Source organism: Taudactylus pleione, unplaced genomic scaffold, assembly GCF_031769625.1.
Source record: "Taudactylus pleione unplaced genomic scaffold, aTauple2 ptg000085l, whole genome shotgun sequence".
NCBI lineage: Eukaryota > Metazoa > Chordata > Amphibia > Anura > Myobatrachidae > Taudactylus > Taudactylus pleione.
The window spans coordinates 15,603,725-15,623,093 of NW_028284487.1; the positions used below are offsets into that span (position 1 = coordinate 15,603,725).

Below are 19,369 nucleotides of genomic sequence, written 5' to 3' on the forward strand. Positions count from 1 at the left end.
TACACGCTGGATATGAGTCTGGATTTGCGTCACAGGTTTACGGGGCCAGTGCGTTATCCATTAGACCACAAGCGGCGCACACCGGACAGTGGTGAGTACAGACCCCGACCTAGTTATAGCTGCGTAAGGGACGGGGGTAACAGCAGACAGGCTTACGGGCAGCACATTAGGCACCCTAATGGTAAGGTGCGGGCCGGGTGATGCAGGAGGTTACTGCTAGTCAGAGGTAGGGAATGGGAGATGCACCAGCTGTCTCAGTATTTATTAGTACACCAATGCTATATATACACTGTACAGGATGTTCCAAGATTACGCTGGTAGTGCGCCGCACACATGGCAGGGATGGCAGGCTGACTGGATTTAATCCAGTTACACAAACAAAAGAAATATCGGTATTGTTCTTCTCCTGTACAAGCATGTGATGTTTTGGCTGCTATATTGATGTGATGCCATGTTTTCAGTGTGATCTGTTCATATGACAATCATAGGCCCGTGGGTTAACTTGTTTGTAGTTTTCAAACCCAAAGCACAGCAGTAGTAAACAGCTTATAATGGTTCTATGGGGCTGGTCCATGTGTGGTCTGGCTGGTGGGGCAGTATGTGGGTAGTGTACAGTTGATGCTTATACTAAGCCTCCATTTCTTGGCATACAGGGTGTTGTCTGTACCCCTGTGTGTTATGTACGGAGGTATATGATACCCGGTGCTATGTCTTCGGTGCCAGCTCTGACCTGGGCTGGTTCTATCCTCAATCACTGGAACACTTTGATGTAGTGATGCTGTAACCCATGGGGGAGGTAGCATGGTTTGTTATACAGATGTAGTCTGTCTTCCAATTGTCTAATCATAATCCTCTTGTGTTTCAGGTGCTCTTGAGAGGTGAGAACAAGTCGCTGACCTGTACTGTCTGGATATGAACGTCTGAACAGAAATGTTCATTATCTTTACAAAATATAGGTCTGTATAGAGCTGAGGCTGGAATTGTTCAGGGTGATTATACAGTATTCCCTGGTTTGTAAAGTGGGTTTACACTAATCTGTTTAGGGGTGGGTTTACTTTGGGAGAGCTAACTTATTAGCAAGACCCTTTTCCAGTATCGCATCACCTGAGATCTCAAATGGTAGTTAATTAAAACTATAATGCTTATTAGTCAATGATACTGGAATATACTGTAGGTGGATAGTAAGAGAACAGAAGTCACTGCTACAGATGTAGAAATTGGTTCCTTGTAACATAAAGACACTACTGCAGGAATATAAATGCCAAGGGGTATGTATGTGCCCTAAAGCTGGGTTCCTTGAACAATGGAAGTGTAATCACCATTGTTTAACATGTTCAAGTTGAAAGGGTGCATATGGTGGTTAAGCAGCCATTGTACTGTTTGTGGAGGCTGCTCCAAATGATTCAGTGCAGTTTACTTGGCTAGTCTGCAAAAATAGAGCAGGTAGCACTTGCAATGCTGCTTCTGAATGCATGTATATCAGAGACGGGGAACCTCAGGCCCGGGGGCTGTATAAGGCCCTTGGAATAATTTGGTATGGCCCTCCTGAGCTTTTTTTCTGCTAACCTCATCTGGCTAGAATGGCACCTTGCAACCAGAATCTATGAAGCAGTGCCTCCTGGAGCGTCCTTGGGACCCGTCAGTCACACCGCTGCTCTTGCAGCTCCCTGGAGCATCTTGAGGTTGCTCTGGGCATTGCTGTAATCACTGGCAAGTGTCACCGCCCCTTGTGATGTCATTTACAGGGGGCATGGTCTGCATCAGGCCCGTGAATGTTATATATATCAAAATGGCCCTTGGCAGAAAAAAGGTTCCCCACCCTTGATGTATAGGATCATGTACCATACACTTGCATGTGTTAACTCTGGTAAATGCACTCTTGCAGTGGCTAAAAGGCCAAATCACTTCAGTTTAAGTGTTATACTACAGGGTCATTTGTTACTGAATTGTTTGAATAAATCTATCCAAATAGATAGTGGCTTGGTTTCTGTATAGAGTTGAAATCAAATATCCCATAAAGATTTGCCTTTCTTAGATATTTGGCCCTACTGAATGTGGAGGCTTGTCCTGTTATATGTTGTCATGTTATAAATAAACTGGTTTGAACAAAACTGATGTATGTTTAATCTATTCTAGATGACTGCTTTAAAATTGTGTATATGCACTCATAGCATAATGTTTGGATCTGCTGACCCCGAGCATTGGGGCTATGGGTCCTATTAACTCAATACACAGTTCTCTGGATGTCCTGCTACAGTCTAGATTGGAAACACTGATGCATTAAGATTGCGGCAGTGCTGGCAGCTTTTCTCACAATAAAGCACTACATAGTGTTGCCATTACAAAATGTTTAAAAATTGAAAAAAAACAAGAGTGCTTATGGTGTAGTAGTCACTTAAGTTTAATTGATAACCCTTAAGTATCAATGAATTCTTAAACATGTTGGTGTGCCTACAGTAGGCGATTTTTAAAAAATTTTTTACACGATCTGCCCGATTACAATGCATTCCAACAACAGATCGTGTAAAATGTCCTAATGGTGAGTCCAATCATGCCGATGCACGTAACCCCAGGTCGTAAATCGCATCTCCAGATTTGCCTGCTGCAGGCAAGCTATGAAAATCTGTCACTATGCACTGGAATAGTTCGGATGCACAATAGATCATGGGTCAAGTTGGATAGTTTTTACACCAAATCGTGCCCACGGCTGCCGGGGGAGAAATCTGACACTTTCGCCTCATCACCAGATCTCCTAGTGGAGTGGTTCTCAAACTCTGTCCTCACGACCCCACACAGGTCACATTTTCCAGGTCACCCAGCAGGTGCACAGGTGTAGTCATTACTCACTGACACATTTTAAAAGATCCACAGATGGAGCTAATTTCACTTTTGATTCTGTGAGGAGACATGGAAAACATGCACTGTTCAGGGTCCTGAGGACAGAGTTTGAGAACCTGTGGCCTAGTGTGTAGGCAACTTAAGGGCTATCAAGCTGATTTTTACATAGAATTATGCAGAAACTGCAGTGTCTGCATAATTTTATGTATAGATATGTACTAATGGCACAATGCAGGAGATTTCACAGAAATCTGACGGTGCTAATTGGCACTTCAGATCGCAGTTCGCGTTAATATCAATGGGGACTACGACCTGACCCTTGTGTACTAAACTCCAAAAAGCGAAGCTTTTCCTAAATGCTGGGGATATAACTTGTGGGGACAGCGGTTACCCCAACTGCTGTCCTTGCAAGGTCCTGGTAGTACATAGCTGGGATATTTTTAAAAATGTAAATATCCCCAGTGAGTTGGACTGTTAATAGTTGCAGCAGTACCGTAATTATTAATACATGGACTCCTAAGTCTCCTGGGAAGATGGAGCAGGCTGAATATATCTGCCTGTAAGGTGTGAAATATTTTACTGCTGTCTGTCTTCTGCAAATTAATAGAGGTTGATTAGAAAGCAAAGCATCACGGTATGTTAAATATACTAAAGATGGAGTGTTTCCGTTTTTAATAGCGTCTGTGTTCTGGGAAGCATCCCCTGTGACTCTATGAATATAAGTATATAGAGTACTACCTGTAGTATAATCTGGTGTAATCATGTGACTGCTATAATTCTGTAGTCTCCATATGACTGGATATTCATAATGCTGTGCTTAACATCTACATTACCAGGGAGGATAAACAAGGTGTAAGGTCCAGATGTGAAAGATGGTCACCTGAATGAGCATCTATTTATAAGTGCAGTGATGCACTTAGTATTGCTACTTACCAGTGACTTCAAACAACTTATCACTACAATGTAATACAATGATCTGGTGGTAGGCTTTGCGGGTGGGACACTTTAAAATTATACTGCTCTGGCCGGAGAATCTGCATAGTAAACACTTCATGGCAGCTCCCTACTGGGCACTTGTGAGCTGCACATGCTCAATAAAAATGTGCCTTCTATGCATGTACATAAGACTGCATATTGCTGGTAAGTGTAACACAATCTGAGGTGGTGTCCCAGTTTTTGGAGCAAATAAGCATAGCTTTGCAGTTTTATGAATTGCACCCAGATCAGAGTCCCTATGTAATAGTATGGGGATGTGATCAGCTATGAAATTAAAGGTGGTGTGTGAGATTTCTCTGTGGTGATCTTATTTATAAATGATAGGGAGGGGAGAGATAAAGGGACTCTGCAGAATGGCATTCTTCAGGTGCTGTGCAAAAGGTCACTAGGGGAGGTTCTGGAAAAACTACGACAGCATCTAGACTCCTTAAGCCAGGGGTAGCCAACCTCGATCCTCGAGAGCTAACAAGGTGATTTTATCTTACTAACTTAAAATAAAAATACATATACACCATTTCCTTTTCAGTATGAAAGTGGAGTATGGCATAATAATTGAGTTTTAAAGTAAAGCTAATTGTCTGCTATTTAATCACAATAAAGCAGGGGTAGCCAACGTCTGTCCTCAAGGGTTACTAACAGATCATGTTTTCCAGACCACCTAGCTGGTGCACAGGTGTATTCATTACTCAGTAACACATTTGAAAGATCCACAGGTGGAGTTAATTATTACACTTGTGATTCTGTGAGGAGACCTGGAAAACATGCACTGTTGGTAGCTCTTGAGGACCAGGGTTGGCTACCCTCTGCCTTAAGCTGATGTTTTACTGATGCCATTCTAGATCTCTGGCTATGTATGAAAGTAATAGCCACTGTCATTGATATGGCTGAAAGAAGTGTTCCTGCCATATCAGGTTGTGGAAACAAATGGAGAAACATCAGACCAATACTATGGGACTTGAATGATCTGTGTCCATATAAAAATGGAGCCTAGTTACTATAGGGGATGCAGCCACAGCTAGCATGTGGAATAGAACTACAGTTCTGGATAAAGTTGGAGGTCCTCTTGGAGACACCATGGATAGGAAAATGGAGAATTATTTTAATTCATTTCTTGAGAAATTTCATGGAAGTATAGTATTTCCATAGCTTCATTATTCAAACCCCCTTTGGACTATGCGGAGGAACATTGCATACTACATATAGGAATTATACAAAGGTGTGTATATTCTGTGAAGCTTGCTTATACACCATTGCTTCATCAATAAGACCTATGTCATTACAATAGTGGCCAGGAGCCCCTGCACAGCAGATGCCCAGAAAAAAATGGTACAGGTAATCTTCCTTCTGAAGGGACTGTTCTGTTTGTAGAAGCAGTAAATTCCATGATTCTAAACTCTTCTGGTGAACAATCTAACAGACTACCTAAAGGACAGAGCAGAGTTTCACTACTTCCTCTTTCACAGCAATAGCTAAGAAATTCAAGGAGTAGAATTCAGGAAGACTATTCCTTTTACCTCTAGGCAGCCTTCTTAAGTCATGAAATATCTTTTGTGTCTTATTGTAATTTTGGTTACAGCTTCATTAGTGTCTAATGACTCTGTACTGTCCAGCATTGTTCTATTCTATTCACTTGGATCAGGGTGGTGAAGCTGGCTATACACTAGACTTAAGGAGGGTACATACTATAGCGATATATCTGCAGATTATGGTCGTTCATACACACTGAACGACAATTTGTTGCTACTGTGGGTTGGGCCAGCCTGGGGGTGTGGATAAAATAAAAAACATTTGCGACGCTGGGGAGGGGGGCACTGTGGATTGCTTACCCCCCTCTGGTTTAGGAGACTGTTTCTCCCCTCTCCCCCCTTTAGCGCCCCTGTGTACTGATTGGCCGTACACACTTGCCAATGGACAGATATGTCTGCAGACATATCTGTTCATTGGCTGTGCAGCACAGCCAATGCAATATGTCTGATGTCGTTCACAGACCTATCGTCTGTACACACTGGCCGACAGGCACGATATATTGACCGATCAATTGATCGGCCAGTGTGTACCCAGCATAACTTCCATCAAACTAGTTGAAATGAAAATCTGATGCTGTATGGAAGCAAATGACAATCAGCCATTTGCTCACAAACATGAGAAAATAGACAAAAACTGTCGTTCAGACAAAGTGTTTAAATCGAACAGAAACAAGTGTTGCTGTCTTGTTTTCTGGTGTTTGGGAGCAAATGGCTGATTGTCATTTGCTCCCATACAGCATCAGATTTTTATTCCAACCACCTGACTAGTTGGATGAAAGTTGGTCTAGGGCAGTGGTTCCCAGCCATGGTCCTCAAGGCACACTAATGCTGCCCATCTACTAGGTGATTTTGACGGGCAATTGCACGATAACTATGTTATCGTGCAATCGCTTGCAAATCGGGCAGAAAATTTTTAAAAACGACCAGTGATGTGCGTGCCCGCTGGTCGTTTTTAACATCTATCATCGCCCGAACATGGCAGTCCTGATGACTGCCGTCAAGTGCTATGTTCGGGCATGATTGATCTGCATACACTGAACGTTCGGGGTATGCACTTCACCCCTAGAGGAACGACTGCATGATTAGGATGTCGTAATCGTGCCATCGTCACCACATCTTGTAGTGGATGGGCAGCTTAACAGTCCAGGTTTTAAAGAGAGCCATACTTGAGCACTTATTTTGATTTAACCATCTGTGCTCAAGCATAGATATCACTAAAACCTGGACTGTTAGTGTACTTTAAGGACTGTGGTTGGGAACCCCTGATCTAGTGTATGGCCAGCTTTAAAGTCTACATTCCCATCTGTTTCTTGTCAGAAAATCTTAAGAAACCTTTTGCACTATTCTGGAGTTACGAAGACTCAACAAATTTTCCAATACCTGCCAGTTTTGCATGGAATCTGAACTCCATCCTGGCCAACAGCAAAGATTCTCACCGCAATAGATTTTCAGTATATTTATTTTCATATTTCTGCTTAATGAAGGAAATTTCTTAGGTTTTGTGTCAATGGACAATACTTCTAATTCACCTGTCTGTCTGGCAACATCTCCAAGAGCTGGAAGATGTCAAACAATAACGGTTGTGGATTAATAGATCTACAGTAAAAAGGTTGACATTGTCTAGGTAGATGCCAGATTTATAAAAAAAAAAAAAAATCTCTAACCCTATTCTTCACCCTAACCCTCCCTCCAGGTCCCTAACCCTCCCTTCTAGTCCCTAACCCTCCCTTCTAGTCCCTAACCCTCTGGTAAGTGCCTAATAAAAAAAAAATGTGTTGACCTATTGTCTAACATCTGATGTCTACTTTTTTTTTTTTTTTTTTTACTGTAGATCTATCAACCGGATACCAACAATAACTCATCACGTTGTTTGGGGGGAAAAAAAAAAAAACCTGAATCTTTGTTTGCACCACATAGAGGTGTGTGTAAAACACAGGTTTTCTGCTGTGAATCTCCCCCAAAGAGTCAACTCATTTCTTTATAACAATAATATTCATAGTACTCATAAATACCATACATAATAAGGTAACTTTATCAGTGGTAAGAGGTCTAAAGATACTGTGTTTAGCACCTCAAACACAGACTCATAGACAGATAACTGTGAATCTGTGTGTGTGTGTGTGTGTGTGTGTGTGTGTGTGTGTATATACATATATATACATATATATACATATATACATATATATATATATATATATATATATAAAAAAGTAATGTATTTAAAAAAAAAAAAAAAAAAAAACATTTATAAATGTGGGTGTATAATGGAATATAATTACATAGGCACTGTAAAGGATAAATATATAAAAAAAATATAATCTTATAAAATACTAAATTGTGTACACAGTAAGAAGTAAAAAATAAATAGTGGGGGGATTTCAATTCAGCGCGATGTTGAATAGGGATGGGAGGGAGATCCCGAAGCTATTCAATACACCGTGCTGTTTGAGCGGGCTTAAGGGTTTCTTCTCGCACCCCTCCTGGGTCTGCGAGGAGAAATCTGACCAAAGTCCTGGGCGCACAGCTGTTTTTCTGTATCGCGTGGTGCTAACAGCTGCGCGCCCTGCACTTTGGTCAGAGAATGCCAGTTACCGCGCCTTAACCGGCATTCTCTGACCACACAGCGCACTGAATTGATTAGCTCCGGGAGCTCGCTCCAGGCGCTATTCAATTTGCGTTGAATTGAATTCGCCCCAGTGTGATCGTAAATATTTTTTATGATAATTGCAATGTAAAATCAGTGACACCCAGATGTCACTCTTCATTTTGCACAGTTCCTATTATGAAGAAAGTATAAAAATTACCAGTGATGTTTCGGAGGAATGAAAAGGGCCGTGCAGTAGTTGGTCTACTAATAAACTCCAATGCAAAGGTAGTACTTGTCTGCAGGATTCCACATAGCCTCGTTCTGTCCATATGGTACACATTCAAGGCACAGGTATCAGCACAGAGTGTTTCCCTGGACACCATATTGACTACAGAAAAATTGATTAATCATGAAAATATAATCAATCACATCACCGCAGAACACAGAGTATACTGAATATGTGAATAAATAATGTTAGTTTTGGGAATTACATCAGTTGTAGAATTTTGCATTATTGTCATTTACAGATCTGAATTGATTTTCAAATAAATCTATTTGTACCTTTAACTCGCAGGTCAGTATCCACTCCGTTCCTGATGTTCAGGCATCACCGCTTCCTGTTTTCTCCTTTGCGTCAATGTCTGGTAAATACATTTGGGAGAAATGCTGGCACTACAAGGAAAGGAGGTTGGTATATATTTTGGAATCTGATTTAGTGGCCACACATATTATGGTAATTACTTTGAGGAAAAGCTTGCTTGTACCTGTATGGGTTGTGAGAAAAACCATTAAGGTTTTCCTGAGGGACAAACTCACTGTTAGTGTACAGAGCTTTGTTGTTAATTGAATCAACCCCACAGTGTCTCTAGCAGTGTAGCCATGTTCAGCATCCAGTGCTTCCACTACTATTGATGAAAGTGCATCCAAAATCTACATGTTCCAGTAAGTCCTGATATTTTGCAGCCAACTATAGGGTGTTGGATGCTTCTGGTTATGACACTGTGCACATATATGGCTGCGTTAATACAGCATCTTCCCTGGACGCACCAGAATAGAGGAATTACTGTTGGGTTTCCTATTAATGGAGCTTGGAAGAGCTTTTATTTCCATCTTTGTCAGAGACCCCTATAGGTATTCCTGTTTGATTCGGACTAGGGACCTGATTCGATTTTCGCCCATCTGCGCATGCGTATAATTTGCAGTGCGCGTACGCAAGCCATTTGTTGCGATATGATTTTGGTAGCTCGTAAGCCACTATCAGGTCGCTGCTTTGAGTGACAGATAGTGCCGTTTGTGGGTGGTAACGGGAAGGTGCTTGTGAACGGGGCAGTGGATGTGCGAACGCAGGCGTGTCTGGCCGCCAATATGCCGTTTAAAGGGCGTGCATAATTAGAAAAGTATTGTCATTGTACACATCACCTGCATGTATTTCAGCCAGCACTGATCGCTGTGCTTGCGGCAGGCTAAGGCAACCCTAAGAGCTGCGACAGCTCCGATGGCTCACGATGTTCCCGATTAATCCTTCATTTCCTGGAGATGACGTCTGTTGCGAGTGGCAAGGGGGCGTCTTTAGACATTTGCGAGTTAACTTTGCCGTAGCTCACTAAAACATAGTGGGCCTCCTTACACGACGCAGTGCGAACGCTTAATTTCAATATCCGGCCCCTTTTTGCCAGCGAGCGGGTCTGAATGAGCTCCTAGGTCAGCGCCAATAACTGCATCACCCAGACTAGCACTACACTAGTGTCAGGGCTGTGATCGCACAGATCACCAAGCCCTGGTGTAACGAGGGCAGATCCTAATACAATACAATTAATATTCTATTACTCTGCCCGTTATACCATACACCTCTCTTGCCACCACCTGTGGAAATAAAAGGGACCAGAGGTCCCCAAACACTCTCACAATTGCGCAGTCTGTGCAACACAAACTAGGGGGTATATTTACTAAAGTGCAGGTTTTTATAAGTGGAGATGTTGCCCATAGCATTATATTTACAATAGAGAAATCATGTACTGATGTGTCCTCATACACCTAGCGTCAATACGCTATACGGTGCTACTGAGCCACTCCGAGAGGTGCAGCGAACCGTCTTTACTTTAAGTGATGCTTCTTATTGGTATCGCAGACGCAGCAAAACAACACTCGGTGTACTAGAGATTCCGGGCTGATACTTTAAACACACAGGAATTACTTTTAAACACGTATAAAGAGTAAAGAGGAAAGAGATGGATGCACGCAGCCTGAGCTCCCGCTGATTAAGGAGATTATCCGGCTACTGCCAAGGCTTGGCAGCTGACTTTCACCCACTATACCTGCCTGTGTACTGCTAGAACAAAGGTGCGGGGTCCGCGGAATCGGGCAGTGAGATTTTACACTGCTGCGGGTTGCAGCCTTCAAACACCAAGCACACATCAAGCCGCGGCCTCGATTTCCGGTCGCCTACAGGCGGGACTCACGGCTGCCACACACGCTGCACATTAAGGTACCCCCTCTCCCTCCACCCTGCAGTGATACCCCCGCGACTTACTTTCACCATCCCGCGGGGATCCGCAGGATCTGGAGCTGCCCTCTGGTACGTGTCTTGCGGTGGGTCTGAGAGGAGACGCCGACGCCATTTGGAGAGCACGGTGAGCAGTGCGCTGGTCGCGGCTCACGGCTCAAGTGCAAAACACTGGGAGACGGGGGACTCATTAATCTCTCTGTCCTTCTAGCTCTCGTGGCAGACTCTGTCCACCCTTGCTGGGTCCTTTCCTTCTCCTCCACATCTCGTGCGTGCTGCGTTTGGCCCCAGTTTGCTACATACTGCACAGGCCCGCTATCACTTTCTGACATGCTGTGAAGATCTGCTGGACCTTAGGCAGGATATGGATTAGATCTATATTACTACTCCATTGCCACCCCGACTATATGTTAACCGCCTTTTAGGCGTTTACGACCCCCCTCTTTATTTAATATATCTCCTGCTGAGTGTCTCCACTGTATGGAGAAATTCTTCCCTCCGCTGATGCCAGGAAAATCAAATCAGAAGCAACGGGGAGACAGACGCAGGGATTCCACTATGGCCGCTGTCATTGAGCCGCAGGTGAAAGACTCTAACTTACTGACTTCCGACTTGATCTCTACTAAACCTGCATTTTTTTAACCCTGAACAGCCTATAAGTTATGCATCAATGGTGCAGGCTATAAAAGACACGATGGGTCCGATGCTGCAAGATCAAGCATCCATCTTTACACAGGCTATAACAGATGTTGTTATAGTCTAATGTTGCACGAGTGGAAACTCTTGTGGACACAATTGAAAATAGAGTGGGGGTCAACTTCCATGACATACAAATCCTTAAAAGTAAATGTGAAACACTGGAGAAGTCTAATTACCAACTATGCAATAAGATCGATGACTTAGAAAATCGTTCCAGAAGGAACAACCTGCGTCTAGTGGGACTTTCTGAATCTATCAAAGGAACTGCCTTATACCATTTCTTACGTCAGTCCCTGCCTGAGTTGCTGGAGTTGGGTGATATTAGCTCTGATTTGGTAATTGAACGAGCGCACCGCCTGGGGCCTGTTAGAGATACAGGTTCAAATAGACCTAGGGTGGTCATCTTCAAATGCTTAAATTTTGCACATAAGGAAGCCATATGGTCAGCCTCTCGACGCAGGCGCAATCTGATGTGGGAAAACACCAAGTTATTTTTGTTTCAAGACTATTCTACCGAGGTCACCAGAGCCCGTAAAGAGTTCAACCCAGTGTGCTCTCGTCTGATCAGAGATGGCCGCAAATTTGCATTATTATTTCCTGCACGCCTTCGATTGTTTGATGGCTCCTCATATCAAGATTTTTCCACGGCGGCAGATGCGATGGCATTTCTATCGGAGGAGGGCGACGCAACTCAGCCATCTCCACCCGTCCACTCTGCCTCCTCAGTGGGGTGACTTAGAGACTTTCTTCATTGTATCCATAAAAAAATGCATATTGCATAGGGTAATTACTACGGTTTTCATAAATGTTCTTTTTTCCTTTATTGGTGAATTTTGACGTTCTAACTATTTACGTTAATTGTCAACACATATATCATAGGGCCGTGGCGGGCATAATGTATTATATTGTTTTTCTGTTCTTTTTCTATGTCTTTGCCTGAGGTTTTGGGTATTTATGCTATTCATGTCAGAGGTTTTCATGCGCTGCCTGAGGGCTTCAGTTATAGATTGCCTCCCTTTGGAGCGTAATTTTGTGTTTTTATTTTGTTTTTTTTATTTTTATTATTATGACTTTTTGAATGTTTTCTTTTCTCTTTTTTCCCCTCTTTCTCTTCTCTTCCCTCACACTTACCCACCCTTCCCTCCCCGACTTGATGAGGATAATGTACTTAATATGCAACATGAGTCTTTTAAAAATGTTCTAGAATTTATTATTACTGATCTTGTATATGGTATAACCTTTGGTAGTCCTGCTAATGTGAGACCTGTTTTATTTTCCACACAATGAGCTCATTGAATATTGGTTCGTGGAACCTAGGTGGGTTGCATTCCCCTATTAAAAGGAAAAGGGTGTTTACTTATATTCGCAAATTACACATTGATCTAATGATGTTTCAGGAAACCCATTTATTGGACCCTGAAATAAATAAATTGAATATGTTTCAATATAAAGTTATGGCCTATGCCACTTTTACCTCCAAAGCAAGAGGTGTGGTAATATTGATACATAAAAAACACTCCTATGTGATACATTCTTCTGTCCTAGACCCAGAGGGTCGTTTTGTAATAATTGATATGACTATTAATGGTTCTAACTACAGATTGTGCAATGTTTATGCTCCAAATGTATATAACAGATCTTTCTTCCAAAAAATTCTGAATAAACTAAATTCGCCTTCTGGGACTAGGCTTATTGTGGGAGGTGATTTAACATAATTTCGTCTCCGATTCTAGACAGACAGACAATCAGAACCCGTCCAATTAAACCACCTAAACTTGGTATTTTAGCCTTTGAAAAACAATTAGATCTTATAGACATATGGAGAGCGTTACATCCACTAGAAAAAGAATACACATGTTTGTCAGCGGCTCATGGCTCTCTTTCTAGAATCGACTATTTGTTAATCTCGACTACCCTTTTTCCCAAGGTACAAGAGGCACATATTGAAACAATCTGTATCTCGGATCACGCACTAATTCGCGTCACTATTAAGGAAGAAATTGACAAGGGTTCTTCTAGACAATGGAGATTCCCCACACACTTAGTTAACTCAATTGAGTTTAGATCTATGCTAGAGTCCACCTGGCAAACCTATAAAACTAATAATGAGGAGCACAGGCTCACGAACCCTACCCTATTCTGGCAAGCATCCAAAACAGTAATAAGAGGCGAGATAATATCGTATGTGAAACAACATACGAAGAATTATAATAATTACCATAAGGCCCAACGAGAGCTAACGGACGCTTTCCAAACATACAAACTGACTCTCTCTCCCATACATAAAAGAATTTACCTAGATAAAAAATTTACTTTTGACTCTATTGTGTCAAACTATCATGATAGATCACAATATATCTCAGATTTTAAATTTCACAAATTCGGCAACAAAACAGGGCGTCTTCTCTCCAATTTATTACGTGGCCCTCGTACAACAAATATCATCCAATCCCTGATAGATCCAAAGGGTACTCGTGTGCATACTGGTACTCAAAAATCCGAAACCCTTAGGACGTTTTATTCAGATCTTTATGCAAGCGGTCAAAGAGACTATACACAAAGAGATAGATTCTGGGAACAATTACACTTACCCCAGATTAGTCAGGAAGCTGCAGAAAAACTATGTGCCCCTATTACAATATCAGAACTCTCTAGAGCTATACGCTCTCTCAAACCCAATAAGGCCCCAGGACCCGACGGCCTTACTGGAGAATATTTGAAAATTCTCTTCCCTCAATTTGGAGACACTTTATTAGAAATGTATAATGATATACTTCAAAATAAATCTCTGCCACTTTATTTTAACAGCGCCATTCTTAAATTGCTCCCTAAACCAGGAAGAGATCCTGAACATCCAGGGTCTTACAGGCCTATCTCTCTACTAAATTCGGATTATAAACTCTTTACAAAAATTTTGGCAGATCGCCTTAAATTATGCTTGCCAGCGGTAATACATACGGACCAAACAGGTTTTATCATGGGTAGGCACTCAGTGACCAATATTCGGAGAGTTGTTTCGATTATGCAAGGATTAGAACTCAGAGAGAACCGGGGGACACCTTTTACTTCTCTCTTTGGATGCCGAAAAGGCGTTCGATTTACTAACTTGGGATCATCTTTTCGAATCTCTAAGATGTTTTGGCTTCCCTGATAATTTTATAAATTTAATTTCAGCTATTTATACTAATCCAATAACCCAGATTGCCTGTAACGGTTACCTGTCTCATCCTATTGTGATAGGCAGGGGGACGAGGCAGGGTTGCCCGTTGTCCCCCTTGCTGTTCGCATTAGCACTGGAACCTCTGGCGGTTACACTGAGGAATGATGAGCGGTTCTCTGGTATCAAGATAGGAACAGTGGAGTCCAAGTTGGCTCTATTTGCAGACGACATGTTGTTGTTTGTATCCCATCCTGAATCTTCCATACCCTCAATTTTGGAAAATATTGAGCGCTTTGGATCTTTCTCGGGATATAGGGTAAATTTTAACAAATCTGAGTTGTTGTGTTTGTTCCCAATTTTTAAGATCACAGAACACTTTCAAATATTTGGGGGTTTACATCCCCGACGTGACTACTAAAATATACCATTGTAATTTTTCCCCAATACTCTCGAAAATCTATAAGCAATTAGAGGATTGGCGTGAACTTCCTTTGTCATTGTTGGGAAGAGTAGCGGTTTTGAAGAGTATAATCTTTCCGAAGATCGCTTATCTAATTCAAATGCTTCCTATTGCTCTTACCCAAAAGGATATTAATGCTTACTTAAAAGCAGCTTCCAAGTTTTTATGGCGAGGCAGGAAAACCAGAATAGCTCTAGCTAAGCTTCAGGGTGACAGGAAGAGGGGTGGTTTGGGCATCCCAGATCTGAAGGACTTTTCAGCAGCTGTATTTTATAGATATGTGTTGGATTGGTGTTTTGGACATAGTATTTATACAGATCTATCTCTGGAGACAGAATTACTTTCTCCTTTTGCTCCAAGTGCACTTTTACACACACCTAAATCCAAGCTCTCCAATCTAATTTTCAGTAATATCATTTTTCGTGACACCTACAAGGTGTGGTGGAACATTAACCAGAGACTCAACCGAAACGCCTGTTCTTCAAAATACAACACCCTTTGGGGTAATCCTATGTTTAGATAACTCTCACTTCCTTATTTGGAAGGCTAAAGGTCTAGCAAAAATCAAAGATGTTTTTGACCCAGGCGGCACCTTTCTTTCATTTCAAATTCTTAAGGATAAATTAAATCTTTCTAACTCTCAATTTTTCATGTATCTCCAAGTCAGACATTTTATCCAACATACCCCTCCTGCTTTGACAGACCCAGGTGCAAAAGATGCACTAGACTCCATATTTACGTTCACAATGCAAAATAATTACAAAACTAAACTTTTGACAACTGAATTCACTTCATCCAAAGCAAAATCCCTATGGCATAAATGCGCGAAGAGATGGGCAGTTGATATCCCCACAATTGATTCTCCTGAAATTCTTTTAAGATATTATGAGTCCACCCTGAAAATCCTACACTCGGCTCGCCTACAGGAAGTCCATGTGAAGATTTTACATAGGGCATATATTTCGCAGAGTAGCAGAGCTCATATGGTATTAGATGAGACGGGACAATGTGTGAAGTGCAAAGCCTCTAAAGCCACTTTTTGGCACAATATATGGGAATGTGGGCACATCCGCAAATTCTGGGATAAACTTATGTGCTTTATAAATGATTTGTTATCAATACGTTTAGTAAAAGATCCCTTAGCTTTAATTTTTGCGAACTTTAGTAATTGGAATGTGTTCCCTCATAATAAGAAAACAGTTATTCCGCTCCTTACGATAATAGTGACCATCGCTAAGAAAGCGGTTCTCATAAATTGGACGGTAAAGACCCCTCCTTTTCTTGGGGATGTTAAACGTATGATACTTCAAGTACTTTATTTTGACCGGCGTGACACTCTCCCGAATATAGAGAAAGGGGTAGAACGTTTTCAGAGAAAATGGGGCTTTTATATATCTCACTTGGATAACTCCACTCAATCCCATATTAATAACATTTTTGAAACCACATCATGGTACTTGCTCCAAAAACTGGTTTAACTCATATATTGTGTCTGTTTTCCTTAAGTGATCTGAATGACTTCTGTTCAAGCTTTCTGAATTAAATTATTAAAAGGTCTCTACTATAGAAGACTCAGTCCTAGAAACACCTAAAAATACGGGTACTTACCTCTCCTTCTCCTCCCCCCCCCCCCCCCTCTGTCTTCTATTCCCTTTCTCTCTCTTCCTTTTCTTCATTATGTATATTGTCTATTTTTATTTTTTATTTTATATTATTATAAATATTATATTTTATATTATATTATTATTTTGTATTAGTTGGCTAAAGATATAAATTGTTTTCTTTTTTATCTAATAGAGTACCAGAATCTGGAACCTTGAGGTTCTCAATCATTACAGTTTTGATGTGATTTTTGAGATTGGAACTTCTTTTAGAGTTCCTTACTTCTGTTTTGTTTAATCCTATCTGTAATCATTTTCAGATGCTTGGAAATAACTGTATATTTCATGGTCGATTTTTTTTTTGTCTTTATGTCTTTGAGCAGTATGTTTGTATCTACTCTGTCATATTTAAATGACTTATTTCTGTTATACCTACAAGAGTATTTTTGTTACTTTTTTGTATTTTTCTTGTCTGAAAAATCTAAAATAAAAAGATATTTGAAAAAAAAATATAAAGTTGCAGATGAAACACAACAGAACTTGGCGTGAGAAAAATCCACGACCGCTACATAAGTAATACTTAGTATACAGCTTCAGACTCATTCACACACAGATTTATATATATTGCACATCCACATTGATCAGTACAATCTAGCAGAGTAGTTTTGTTGCTTTCAGTTTTTTATTCATGTAAATAACATTTTGAGCGAGAAAGTCACCGCCACCGAGTCGTCCGGGACCTGACGCACTGAGAGGGGCTGTTTGGCGCGACTGGAGCCACAGTATCTGTATTGCGCCACATATACAGTACTAGCCTATTATTTCATGTACTCTACAGAAAGTTATCTGAACTCTGATTTTTGAGTAACAACATGGCATAACAACATGGCATGTTTTAAGGATATTTTTAATTATGCACCAATTATTTAAAGTATTAATTGGGTCAGTAATTAACCCATATGTTCGACCAGAATATTGGAATATGTAAGTGATGTTTATTAATATGCAACAATCAAATCCAAACCCTTATTCTTATGTCCCATGTAATGATTTTACAGAGAGTCTTCGGCACAATATGGGTGATCGCATGACTTGGGATAACATTTACTCCAGCAATGGCTCTACACATTTTGACTGGTTCTGTGGTTATGAAGATCTAAAAAACTTTCTGCTATCGCTTATCCATGAAATGGCGCCTGAGAAGTACACAGGGCCACCGCTACATGTGCTGGATGTGGGTTGTGGCACTTCAGATGTAGGACTTGGCCTATTTCATGACTCACACCTCCCATTGCTGATAACCTGCATAGATCGGTCAACACCTGCGGTTCTCGCTATGAGAAATAGCCTCTTGGACAGAGAACCTCTTACTCCCAAACACAGTGAGTCTCGTCTGGAATACGTTGAAGGTGATGTTACTGACCTGCATGACTTTCCCTCCGGTAGCGTGTCGCTTGTACTGGATAAAGGTACCTCTGACGCTCTCTTGCGCTCAGGAAGGGAGCAAGCAGGAAGACTGCTGCAGGAAGCCCTGCGAGTCCTACAGGAAGGGGGTAAATTGGTTCAGCTGACCGATGAAGATCCAGATGCTAGACTTCCATTTTTGGAACAAGCTGGAGTAGGTCCATCTGTGACATTTCATGACCTGGGGGATAAGAAAGGCTTGGCATACTTTGCCTATATTGTGACACGATCCTCCTAAGAAAACCCAGATAATCCCTCTAAATATGTATCAATAAATGACCAAATGCCTGTGAATCATTAAAGTGTCACCTTCAATACATAAGTGAAAGCTAGCTCCAATACCTCGGCTGTGCCCACTACAGAGTTGCAAAGCTTCTATCTTCCAGTGAGTTTGCAGACGATTAACGGATGTATGCAATGACGATTTTTTTTTTGCTATTGTGCATGCGTCAAAGTTGCACTGCACAAGCGCTGTGCTCGTCTTACAATTCCGCACGCACAGAGAACCCATTCGCTGGGGGAGGTAATGGGGAGGTGAAAAATACAGGTGTGTCTTAACGTTTAAATGCGGTTACATGGGCGAGCATAAATTAGCCATTGCCATCACATACGGAGAATGAGCGCTCCCTGCGTATTAGGAGAGACGCTATATTTGAGACAGGTCAGACTTTCCGCAAGGGCGCATGGCTGGTCCGTGTTACCGATAATTAGTCTGGTACACGACGTCGGATGCAGATGAGAAGGCAGTAGCGGGCGTCCCTATGCTCGGGTAAGCTTTGGAGCTATTAGCATATTTATGCAGCTGCGTCCGTGCAAAATCGCAGCTGTGATCAAATTAGCGGCCGTCTCTGAATCAGGCCTTATGCCCATAAACTAATATCTTACATTTCAATAGAACAGGCAAAACATACCTAGAATATGGCATCCGTTTGTGCCTTTTGGCCAAACCTTCTTGATGCCAGTGGTCAGCTATCATCCATCATCAGCTTGTAGGGCACCATAAAACTGCAGTATTGGAAAGTCACATAAAAGTGCAGACTAGGCTGACGAACTAGAAACTAGATAAGACAAAGGTTAGAGAGGGCCCTGTTTATAGGAGCTTAGGGCCTGATTCAGAGCCGGACGCTCTGACCAGAGAGCTCGCTCTGAATCAGGGCCATCCTCCATTAAAATGGAGCGTCCTCCTGGACGCTCGTATAGCTGTGGGTCACCACCCACAGCATATACGAGCGTCCAAAAAGATGGTCGCGATGGTCTTGACCATCGCGACCATCGGACTTGCGAGGGAAACCCTGCGGTCGGGTTTCCCAGCCACAAGCCCTGGAGTGATTTTGGCTCTATCAGAGCCAAAATCACTCCCACTGACATCACTAGTGATGTCAGTGGGGCCGGCTTCAGACGGTAGGCATTCCCATGGGAACGCCTCCGTCTGGCAGGCACGCCCACCAAAGGGGGCGTGCTGTCAATCAACATCGACAGCATGCCCCCTTTGGTGCGAGACCCCGAGCGATGGAAAGCCCGTCGCTCGCCGGGTC

General features: G+C 42.0%; 1 protein-coding gene and 1 non-coding gene across 2 annotated transcripts; both read left to right on the forward strand.

The window, feature by feature from the left end:
* Positions 1 to 2: 2 nt before the first annotated feature.
* CSKMT (citrate synthase lysine methyltransferase) lies at positions 3 to 19,125 on the forward strand. Its single transcript, XM_088468380.1, has 4 exons — positions 3 to 91; positions 866 to 956; positions 8,522 to 8,634; positions 17,429 to 19,125. Exons 2-4 carry the CDS (start codon positions 931 to 933, stop codon positions 18,070 to 18,072), a joined length of 783 nt encoding a protein of 260 aa, XP_088324506.1. The 5' UTR covers positions 3 to 91; positions 866 to 930; the 3' UTR covers positions 18,073 to 19,125.
* Positions 633 to 765, forward strand: LOC148532077 (small nucleolar RNA SNORA57). Its single transcript, XR_015877803.1, has one exon. It is a non-coding gene; the product is annotated as a small nucleolar RNA SNORA57 (small nucleolar RNA).
* Positions 19,126 to 19,369: the final 244 nt, after the last annotated feature.